The sequence below is a fragment of the Octodon degus genome, unplaced genomic scaffold (genome assembly GCF_000260255.1).
Source record: "Octodon degus isolate 3935 unplaced genomic scaffold, OctDeg1.0 scaffold00081, whole genome shotgun sequence".
Taxonomy (NCBI): Eukaryota; Metazoa; Chordata; class Mammalia; order Rodentia; family Octodontidae; genus Octodon; species Octodon degus.
This window is the reverse complement of record NW_004524657.1, coordinates 1,598,561-1,610,262: the sequence shown is the minus strand read 5'-3', so window position 1 is coordinate 1,610,262 and position 11,702 is coordinate 1,598,561. Positions and strand designations below refer to the sequence as shown.

Genomic DNA, 11,702 nt, shown 5'->3' with positions numbered 1-11,702 from the left:
AACATAACAACATGGCTTTACTTCCTATATTTCGTCTTCATACTTTTCTACTGGATGGTTAAGACCAAGGTAAAGCAGGACCTGTGCAACAAGAGTTGAGCTACAATTAATTATAAAGGAAGCAATTACAAAGCTCCTAGATCACAAGAACCTGGGTCTGGATGTGCTGTACTTGACCAGTGCTTTAAAGATGACAGAAAATATAGCTGTATATATCCAGGAAAATGTCCAGAAATTTCTTCCTGTGGGAGTTCATTATAAAGTAAAAGCATATGAAACTGACAATAATATTGTGGTCTATAAAAGACAGTAGTTCTTAAGAATTACCATTGTAAGGAGCCAGGGAGATGGCTCAGTAAAGCAAGTGCTTCCCTGGCAAGCGCAAGGGGCTGAGTTCAATCCCCAGTTCCGAAGAGAAAAAAAAAAGGATTAACATTGTAAAAAGACTATGTTTTTTCCATAGTTAAATTTTTTTAAATTTTTATTTATTTGGTACAGGGTCTTGCTACATAGCTTGGAATCATATGATGCTCCTATCTCAGCCTCCCCAGCACTGGGATTATAGGTGTGTGCCACCACACTCAGTTTCGGTGGCCAGTACACCCACCCCCTTCTGGGGCCAGTGAGCATAGCATGTGGTACTAGGGATTGAACCTAGGTCCTTGCACCTGCCAGGCAGGTGCTTAGACTGCCAAGCTATTTCCCCAGCCTTCTTTCCATATTAAAAAAAAAATCTTTGTCCTCTTCTAATATAAAGTAGTCATCACACAATTTTTGTACCTGTACATTGTAGAGCGCCTGATTTATTGAAATTACTGTAAGCCCTATTATAAATTTGTCTTTTAGTATAAAATGTATCTTTTTTGAGGGGAACTGGGGATTGAACTTAGGCCCTTGTGCTTGCCAGGGAAGCGCTTATTCCACTGAGCCATCTCCCTAACCCCAAAAGTATCTTGAATATATATGGTTTTTTTTACTTTTTATAGTGCTGGAGAGCAAATCCAGGGCCTTACATGTGCACTCTGCCAGTGAGTTATATGCTAATCTCTCTGAATATCATTTGAAGTGTCTTTTTGGTAATTTTTTTTAAATTTGAAAGTTTTAAATGGATTAGGATTCATTAATAATACAGCTACATGGAATAAATGTGCTTAGCTGTGGGCACACACTGTATATATACTCATTCAGTGTATGAATGATTGAATTGAAAATGTAATCTTTAAACACAGAAAATACTCATTTATTTTCATCTTGTTTTTTTTCCTGACAGATTCTATTAGCGTATTAAAAATCTGGGATGCAATACATTCTTATAAAACAGTAATAGAACTTAAAAAAGATCACGATGAACTGCTTACAGGAAAAATTAAAAAATTGGAAAATAAGTTGAGAGGACTAGAGAAGGAGCTAACAGAAACAAAAGAATTGAAATCACAGTTAGAACATGAGAAAATTCAACGAGAAAGAGAGCTTGGCAACTTAAGGTATGGTGTCCCTATTCTAAAGCAGTATTTAAACTTCAGTACTCCTGATATGAATGGAAAATTTTGCAGTTGGTGACTTAGTGTCTGTTTTGCAAGGAAGAAAACTAAATCTAGGGCTGGGAGATTGGGAGATAGCTCAGTAGAATAAGTGCTTGCCAGAGGCCCTGAGTTCAATCCCCAGTACCAAAAAAAAAAAAAAAAAAACCCAACCTAAATCTATAGTGTGAGTTCTTGGAAGTGATAGATTGATAACTGTGAACATACCTAATAATTAAATGCATACTCTTCTAGATAATAATTTCTGTGGCTATATAAGAATCTCCCTATTCAGCAAATAGAATTTTGGAGTTTTGTTTGTGTATTATAAATAATGCTGTAAAGAACATTGCTTATGTAAATAATTTTCTGTATCTTTACTTTGAATACATTCTTACTATGTTTGCTACAACGTAAGAACTTTCTTAAAAGGCCTTCAATCAGTATTTCTATAATGTTCTCAAGAAAGTTTATATTGATTTACAGCTTCTCCAGCAGTAGCAGTGGTCCCTGTCTTTGTTACTTTTGTTGCTGAGACAAAATACCCATCGCCCAAAGTTAAAGAAGGAGAGATTTATTCTGGCTCACAGTTTGTAGAGATTTCGATCTATAAATCACCTGGCTCCAATGTAAAGTGTCATGACTGAGAACCATCACAGAGGAGAAACAGTCCATGGCAAAGCAGGGCAGGCAAAAAGCAGGAAAGTGGTGAAGTAGCAAGCAGCAAGAGACAAGTGACCCATTAGCACTCTTTCTGTCCCTTATATTTTACCCAGGCTACCTGCCTTTGCTGCAGGGAGCACTCACACTCAGAGTGGAGCGCCTTTAACCCTCCCCAGAACTATCCCAAACCAGTCACGCTAATTGAGCAACCACACATCATTAATCCCAACATCATGCACTCTAGACCCTGCCACCTCTGCAAAGCCTTCACCTATGACTACATGAGGCTTTGAGGCATTTTTCTCAGCCTACAACAGTGTTGTGGTGGATTGGGTTTTTGTTTTTTTGTTTGTTTTGGTTTTGTCTTGGTTTGGTTTTGGCACCAGGAATCAAACTCATGACCTCAGGCACTGTGCCCCTGAGCTATATTCCTGACCCCTAAAAAAATGTTTTTAAGTCTTATTTTCTTCCTCTTTCTCCTTTTTCTCTTCTTTCCCTTTCTATTCTCCATTTTTCTTCTTTGTTCTTCTCTTCCATCTTTTTTTGGGGGTGCTGCAGTTGGAATCCAGGGCCTTGCACATGGTGGGCAAGCACTGTATTGCTGAACTAGACCCCTAGCTTCACCATGCATGAAATAAAAAGCCAGTGGAAAGTGACACTAATCAGTTTATCCAACTTTTCTATCATAGATAATATTAATTTATACTTCTATACTGAATATATTATTGTTTTGAGTTTTTAGATCCTGTCTTATACCAAAGAGGACTTTAAATTGCTTATAAAATTTGTAATAGTCAACAAGTAAGTTGAAATTATTTCCCCAGAATAAACGTAAAAAGCGTGATAACAGTTATTAGACTGATTACCCTTGTCTTGGGTTATAGTGACATATTGTACAAAAAAATCATCTGAAGGTACTGTCTTACGCTAGCAATCATTTTAGGGATACACGTAATATTTCATAAAAATAACATTTGTAAAGTGACTTTTTGAAAATCTAAGTTAACTTTATGTTTTGAGGACTAATGACTATGTAAAAAAAAATGTTTCACTTTCTCTTTGTTTTGTTTACCAGTAGTTGGCATAAAATTCCTCATAAAATGAGAAATACTGAGCTTTGTTGTCAGACCCCTTTTTTCTTTCTGTTTTTGAGGCAGTCTTGCCAAGCTGCCCATGCTGGCCTTATATTTGCAATCCTCTCACCTCAGCCTCCTGAGTACCTGAGTTCATAGGCCTGCTCCGTCACACCCAGCTAAAAGGAGTTTTCAGTTTGTACTTTACTAATTTCAGAATTACTTTACCATACCATTTGCCAGAGTTATTAAAATTATATTAGTAACAGAAACTCAACAGAAATTACTACACTTCAAGTATGTGTCCTTTGGAAGAGATTAAAGTGAGTGATTTAAATTATGAGAACTAGGAAGAAAAAATATTTGAAAGCATATGCAGAGCCAGATCATAAAATGAACTTTTTATTTTCTAACAAAATACATTTTAAATAAGCATATTTAATTGCAGATTTGCCTTAAAACAAGAACAGGAAAAGAGAAAAAATGTTGATCAGTTTTATGAAAGAATTAAAGAACAGTTAAGAAAAAAAGAAGAAGAATATTATCAAGAAGTTGAAGCAAAACAACAACTTGAAATTTCTCTCAGAACACAAGATATGGAATTGAAGACGATAAGGACTAAATTGAATCAGGTAAATTAATCTTTGATAAAAAGTTTCATATTGGGCTGGCCAGATAGCTCAGTGGATTAAAGTGCTTGCTTAGGCAGAGGCAGGGACTGGGATTTGATGCCTGGGGCGCTATGCTGGCCCCGCCCCCGGGGCGCACTGAGACAGCAATGGAGCTGGGCATGGTAGCACGCACCTGTAATCCCAGTACTTGTGAGCCTGAAAACAGGAGGATCATTAGGAGTCCATTCTTTGTGGTGAGACCCTGTAGACCCTGTACTAAATACATAAAAATGTTTCATATTTGTTTTATCTATAATATAGTATTTCTTTGATTTAATATGTAGTCATGTATTAAGTGTATGATTTAAGATATGTGCTGTTGGGCTGGTGAGATGGCTCAGTGGTCTAATGCACCTACTTGGAACAAGCTAAGCCAAGCAAAGCACAGGGACCGCGGTTCAATCCCCCAGCACCACATGCCAGCCAGCCTCGCCCCCTGGTGGGCTGAACTGGCCACACACAAAATAAATAAATAAAACTTAAAAAAAAAAAAAAAAAAGATATGTGCTGTTTAGCAATGTCTTCTTTTTGTTTTGTTTTGTTTTGTTTTGTTTTGTTTTTTGCCCTACTGGGGATTGAACTCAGGACCTTGCACTTGCCAGGCAAGCACTTATTCTACTGAGCTATCTCCCTGGCCCCAGCAGTTTTATTATTTTGTAAACATAATCAGGTTACCACACACATTTAAATATCCATCACATCATTGGGCAGTGTCACATGAAGAGCCACAGGTGTGTATGTGGTCCATTGTTCAGCCAAACATCGTTACATATTACATGACTGGCATTATTATTTAGGTTGAAAACAAAATTTTTCAAGGCGCAATAGCACTCTAAAAAAAAAAAAAAAAAAAAACCTTAGGACATTTATAGCTAAAAGCATTTATTGTAAATCTTTTTACCTAATAACTCAGTATGTTTTCTGAGTAAAGGAATGAAAGTTGAACTAAAGTGAGTATTTTTATATTAAAGTTAACTAACTTTAAAACTAAGAGTTTTTAATGAAAATTTATTTTACAGTGCTATCTGTGCTTATATTAATAAATGTATTTGCTCTTTAACAAACTTTAGCTGTCATTATGTAATTTAAAATTTGATGCCACACATGGTGGTGCTTGCTATAATCCCAGCACCGGGAGGTTAATGCAGACAGATCGCTGGAGTTCAAGGCCAGCCTGGGCTGCATAAGCAAGTTCAAGGACAGCCTTCACTATATAACAAGAACCTGTCTGGGGGAAAAAAAAAAAAGAAAAAGAAAATTTGTGTTACAGGTCTTTGTGCTTTAATAGACTACATTTAACAATTTTTTTCTTAAAAGTTCCACTCTTAAACTTTTAGGTTTTTTCCCCCAAAGGTGTGGGTTATAAAATATAATGAAATGTATTTCTAGGTTTTAGAAGAACAAAATGACACTCAGAGGCAACTTTCTCGGGAACAGAATGCCAGAATGTTGCAAGAAAAGATTCTAGCAAATCAACTCAGTGAACAAAAGGAAATAGAAATGGCAAAAGAGAAAATGAGTCCTGAGGTACTTTCTTTAGCCATTTTCACATGTTTGTGTTTGTACTTATTTTAAAGATCAACTACAGGCATATATGGAAAGCATGGAAGGTTTTTTTATGGAAGATTTTTTAAAAAGCTTTTTGTGTACTAAATGCAATGTACATTTTTGGGGGTGGTACATTTTGGACATATTGGATAAAGTAATATTCTTCATTCACCTCCGCTGGTCTGCAGCAGTCAGGGGTCAAAGTTATGGTAGCCTCACCCCAAGGAAAGGTTTTCAATATTTCCCATAGGCATTAGTAGTTTTTGCATTATCTTAAAATCCTTACTACTGGGGCTGGTGAGATAGCACCTACTTAGAACAAGCTTAGCAAAGCACAGGGACCGTGGTTCGATCCCCCAGCACCGCATGCCAGCCAGCCCCGCCCCCAGGTGGGCTGAGCTACAAAAAAATAAATAAACTATAAAAAATTTTTTTAAAAGTTTAAAATCCTTGCTACTAAGTTTTAGTTCAGTTTTAGGCAGTGACTTCATCCCTTTGGTGTGTTGATATGAAGGTTTATTACTACCACTATTAGGTGAAAACAAAAAGTGTAGCCAGCGGCGATGCTATTTAGGTGGTATGTCCTATTTTTGAGCATGGTGACAGTGTGCTCCAAGTAAAGATCTGGTATTTTGTTTCCATTAAAATAGCTCAGTGTCAGGGACAGGGAGATAGCAGCTTAAGTGCCTGCCTGGGAAGCGTAAGGTCCAGAGTTCAATCCCTGGTACTGGGGAAAAAAAAATCCAAAATAGCTCAGTGTCTTTTCCTGTTTCAGATTTACTAGTGAAAAGGAAATAAAAAGTTACTGCAACAACTCGGGATTTTCTAAGTAGAGTCTATAAATTTTATCTCATTTACCATAAGCAATTTGGAGTATAAATCCTTTTATATTCGTATATTTATAGTACAGAAAAAAACTAGTTTCATGAAAGAGCACTGGGTATAGAATCAAAGATGTGGGCATGTCCTGTGGTTTTCTTGCATTTCAACCTCTTTAGAAGTAGGTAACTAAATGAGTTCTTGATGTATGTGTAAGTGATTAGTGCAGTGTTTAGATTTAACATGTGTCAATAACTAATTATAACTGACTACAAAAATATTAGAAAAGTAGACTGTATAATATTTTCAGGAAAAAGGGAAAAAACTGGAAAATTTTACCTGTCACAGTATATGTTTAGCTCAGGCCCTTAATGTGTACTGGCTTTATATACATTAGATTTCAGAGTATAAACCTAATTTTATATGATCACATTTTTAAATTCTTTTACTTTGTATCTTATACTTGTTATAATTTAGGATAGAGGTTTTCCAGTTCTGAGATTCTTAAGAATTAACCATTTCTTTTTTACAATTATAGATTGTGCCTTCATTTAAATTTTTAAACTTATGCTTCTGTAAGTGCCAATGTTTCAGTCTAATTTTACTCTGTTGGATATCTCATTATTGCAGGACTTTCACTGTATAAGCATACAGGTTGCTTAATTTCAGAGGAAATCACCACATGGCATTTTATTGAGTGCTAGCTAAATGTCTCCTTTGTGTTACTTAGGTTTCTGTTTGTCATGAGGAAGATCTATTGCATAAAAATCATAGGTTACAGGATGAAATCGCCATGATTAGACTAGAAATAGATGCAATAAAAAATCTGAGCCAGGAAAAAGAAAAGAAATATCTGGAAGATATTGAAATTGCAAATGAAAAGACTGGTGACCTCCAAAGGACAATAAAACTGAATGAGGAAACATTTACAAAAACAATATTCCAATATAATGGACAGCTTAATAGTCTGACGGTAGAAAATACAATGCTAAATTCTAAACTGGAAAATGAAAAACAAAACAAGGAAAGACTGACAACAGAAATTGAATCATACCGTTCCAGACTGGCTGCTGCTGTACATGACTATGATGAAAGTCAGTCGACAAAAAGAGACCTAGAACTTGCTTTCCAGAGAGCAAGAGATGAATGGTTTCGTTTACAGGACAAGATGAATTGTGATATAACTAACCTAAAAGATAACAATGAAATTCTTTCCCACCACCTTTCTAAAGCTGAAAGAAAATTGAATAGCCTAGAAATTGAGCTCCATCATACAAGAGATGCTCTTAGAGAAAAGACTTCACTTTTAGAACAGGTACAAAGAGACCTAAACCAAACACAGTGTCAAATGAAAGAACTTAAACATATGTATGAGGATGAACAAGGAAAAGTGAGTAAATACATGGGAAAGCAGGAATCTATGGAGGAGAGATTATCTCAACTACAAAGTGAAAATACGTTGCTTCAACAGCAGTTGGATGATGCTCACAACAAAGTTGACTGTAAAGAAAAGAGAGTAGTTAATATCCAAGACCAGTTTCATGATATTGTAAAAACACTTCAAGGTGAGAGTGAAAAACAAAGCCTAATGCTGGAAGACAGAATTAAAGAGTTAATCCATGAGTGTAATCATTTAAAAGAAAGACTGTATCAATATGAAAAGGAGAAAGAAGAAAGAGAAGTAAGTATTAAGAAAGGTAAATTTTTTTCAAACTTCCTGAAAAAAATGCACAGTGAGATTTCAGTGTGGACAAATGCTTAATGTACTTGAATATAAAAGTGTTTCATTTATAAATGTACTTCCTGTGTCAGCATAGAAACCCACCTTGTTTATACCAAACACAATTTCGATCTGAAATATGTTCCCTGAGGAAATGAGTTTCCCTGTTACCCTGACCCAAGCTGTACATGTTTGTGTATGTTCTAGTCACCCTGTACCTCTGAAACACAAAAAGTTAAAAATTATCATGTCTTCATTAAACATTTTTAAAACTTACAGAGTTGTATAAAACTAAATTTGGAATGCAAAAGAAAAAAATTAGATCTGAGAGTGAGGGGGGATTCTTGTTGGGTTTTTGGTTCTGAGAACTGAACCCAAGACCTTGTGTATGTTGTACACATGCTCTCCCCCTGACTTGTACCCCAGCCCAAAAATAATCTTAACCTTTCTGTTGCTGTATTTTCAACATTATGTTTGGAAATGCTCCTAAAATGAGTATTTTAAATTAAGATTCAATTAAATGGGTTACTTTGACAGTTCATTCCAAATTTCCCAGATGAATTATAGATGCCATATGATTGTTTGTTTGGTATAATTTTATTTTTTTTACATTAATGTAACTTAAGTCTGAAAATATTTGTCTAAAATTATATATTCTTGCTGAGCATAATGGTACACACTTTTAATCCCCACTCGGGAGGCTGAGGTGAGAGGATTGTTATGAGCTTGAAACCAGCGTGGGCTTAAAAGTGAGCTCAAGGCTAGCCCGAGCTGAGTAGCAAGACTGTCTCAAAAAGACAAAAAAAAAAAAAAAAAAAAAAACAACAACCCACAAATTACGTATTCTTATGACTTACGATCTTTTTTTCTTTCAGCTCTTTAAATGGCATAAACTTCTCATTAAATCATAAAGTGGGGGAAAATGTGGCAATCTAGAGCAAAACCATAGTTTCTTTAATTTTCTTACTAGTGTTTGTCATTGAAACATTTTCCTAGCTAGCTTGTCCTGTACTTTGCCGCAGTAACGCGGCTATGACTGCTGTGTAAAGGGTGTAACTTTGTCCAACATAAAGATGATGGCAGCCATCTGTGATGACTGCCCCAACGATGCTGAATCTCCATTTTCACTGCAAGGAATGCCGTTGGGATTCAGGTCCGCCAGGAATAGAGTACTAGAGAAGAGAGTTGTGTCAGCTGAGGCCAGGAAGGCATTGACGGTGGGATTCAGGTCTGCCAGGAATAGAGTACTAGAGAAGAGAGTTGTGTCAGCTGAGGCCAGGAAGGCATTGAAGGCTGTGTTGCCTAGGAACGCACTTTTAGTATGAGTTAGGAACCTACTGGGAAGATTTGAGCCCGGGGTTGAAAATAGTATGTGAGCAGTTCTCAAGTTAAATTTGACCTCTAACAAAAATCAGGAAAATGTGTGGGATTTACTACCCCTGATCCCACCCAAATGTCAGTTTCTTTTTGAGACTTAAGTGGGTTGTTAAACATTGTGAATTCATGAGAGGAGGATCGGGTAGAAGGTCGACTCCAGTGTCTGAATAACACAATAGTGACTACGCAGGAAAACACCACTTTCTGTGTCCCTAACTACTCAGTAATGAACAGGAGTATGGATAGATGAAGCTAATTTGGAAAAATGAACTGACACATGTGGTGACATTTTTTTTAGAATATATGTGAGTTAAATATTAATGTAATATAATAGTGTGATTTATAAAATCAGTAACAGAAATATCTTCTCAGGTGGTTGTGAGACAACTTCAACAAGAACTGGCTGATACCTTAAAAAAACAGTCTATGTCAGAGGCTTCTCTGGAAGTTTCATCTCGTTATCGCATTAATTTAGAAGAAGAGACACAAGAGTTAAAGAAGAAATTAGATCAAACCAGAAGTCAAGTATGTATGAAATTTAACATGTCAACAGTCAGCCTACAGCTGCTTAAATAAGATACCCTGCTTTAGGATACTGATTTCAATAGAGAGCTTTTTTATTTTCATGATATTTATTATAAATTTATTATCTTTACACTATGTTACTCTTTCTGCATTTTTCTTGCAATTTTCTACATCTTTCTTTAAAATATCTTACTTGGGAAAGTTGAGAATTACAGAGAAGTTGAGAGACTTGTTCATGTTAAATAGTATTTTTAGTGACATCTCTTGTCATGGTGATATGATCAGATACAATCAGAAGATAATGTTTAACAAAATATTTCAGAAAGTTATCTTGTTTCTTGCCTACACATTTGTGAATAAGAATCTTCACATATTTGTATCATGGATTTCAAGATAAGTTATTTAGAAAGTGTTTTCATATCTCACATATACAAATATTTTAGGATACAGATATTCCTCATTTAATAGCCTACCTGTTTCACGATTATTCTGACTTAGCACTGAGGCCTGCTGTTCAGACTTATGGTAGACCTCTTGGACCTACAACCCCCTTTTTTTTTTATTTTGTGTTTTTGGTATAGGGTTTCACTATGCAACTTGACTCGTGGTGATCCTCCTGTTTTCAGCCTCCCCAGCACTGGGATTACAGGCGTACACCAGCACACTGTCCTTGGCTCAGCACATCTGGGGGGCGGGGCTGGTGCAGCATGCAGGGGACTGGGGATCGAACCCTGGTCCCTGCACTGGTCAAAGCAGGTGCTTAGTCCACTGAGCTATCTCACCAGCACTTCCATCTATTTTTTTGGTTCTCTACATCTTGTCTAGAAATCCTCAAATTTTTTGGTACAGTATAGTTTGTTTACAGAGTACTGTAATTTTTGCTGATTGTACTGTACAAAACAGTATTGTAGCTTTATGTTGTGTTACATTACAGTTCTGCATATAAGAATTATGCAATTATCTGGGCATTGTGATGCACATCTGTAATCCTAGCAGCTCAGGAGGCAGAGACAGGAGGATCATTGTGAGCTCAAGACCAGTGTGAGCTGCAGAGCAAGCTTACAGCCAGCCTGGACTGCATAGCAAGATGCTCTCAAAAAGACAAAAAAAAAGAATTATGCAAATAAAAACAAAACAAAGTTTGGGGTTTTCTTTGACCATTTCTTTGTTCTAAGTATTGTAATATACATATATATAATTCCTTATTTAACAACATTCCTTACAAGATTATAATTCAGTTGTTAAATGAAGAGTTTGTAATTTGAGAACTATTTTAAAAGTTATACTTTTCTTGCATTTTAGACATATAATAAAAGTATGGAAGTAGGGCTGGTGAGATGGCTCAGTGGTCTAAAGCACCTACTTAGAACAAGCTTAGCAAAGCACAGGGACCGCAGTTCAATCCCCAGCACCACATGCTGGCCAGCCCCGCCCCCTGGTGGGCTGAGCTGGCCACACACACACACATACACACGCGTGCACGCACACACACATAAATCAATAAATAAAATTTTTTTAAAAAGTATGGAATTTGAGAGACCGCTGCGCCCGTCCGTTCGCTGCCACCCACCCGAGACACAGAACATCCAGGCATGGATAAAAATGAGCTGGTGCAGAAGGCCAAACTGGCCGAGCAGGCTGAGCGATATGATGACATGGCAGCCTGCATGAAGTCTGTAACTGAGCAAGGCGCTGAATTATCTAATGAGGAGAGGAACCTTCTCTCTGTTGCTTATAAAAATGTTGTAGGAGCCCGTAGGTCATCTTGGAGGGTTGTCTCAAGTAT

At 36.6% G+C, this 11,702-nt stretch overlaps 1 protein-coding gene across 6 annotated transcripts in view; it reads left to right on the top strand.

Moving 5' to 3' along the window:
* Positions 1–11,702, top strand: part of LOC101583412 (ankyrin repeat domain-containing protein 26) — a 117,568-nt gene that overhangs the window by 80,734 nt on the left and 25,132 nt on the right. For all 6 annotated transcript variants that reach the window (XM_023721250.1, XM_023721248.1, XM_023721247.1 and 3 more), the window contains 5 exons: positions 1,271–1,484; positions 3,705–3,888; positions 5,317–5,454; positions 7,025–7,975; positions 9,764–9,916. In XM_023721250.1, coding sequence (XP_023577018.1) covers positions 1,271–1,484; positions 3,705–3,888; positions 5,317–5,454; positions 7,025–7,975; positions 9,764–9,916 — 1,640 coding nt within the window. The remainder of the gene's footprint in view (positions 1–1,270; positions 1,485–3,704; positions 3,889–5,316; positions 5,455–7,024; positions 7,976–9,763; positions 9,917–11,702) is intronic.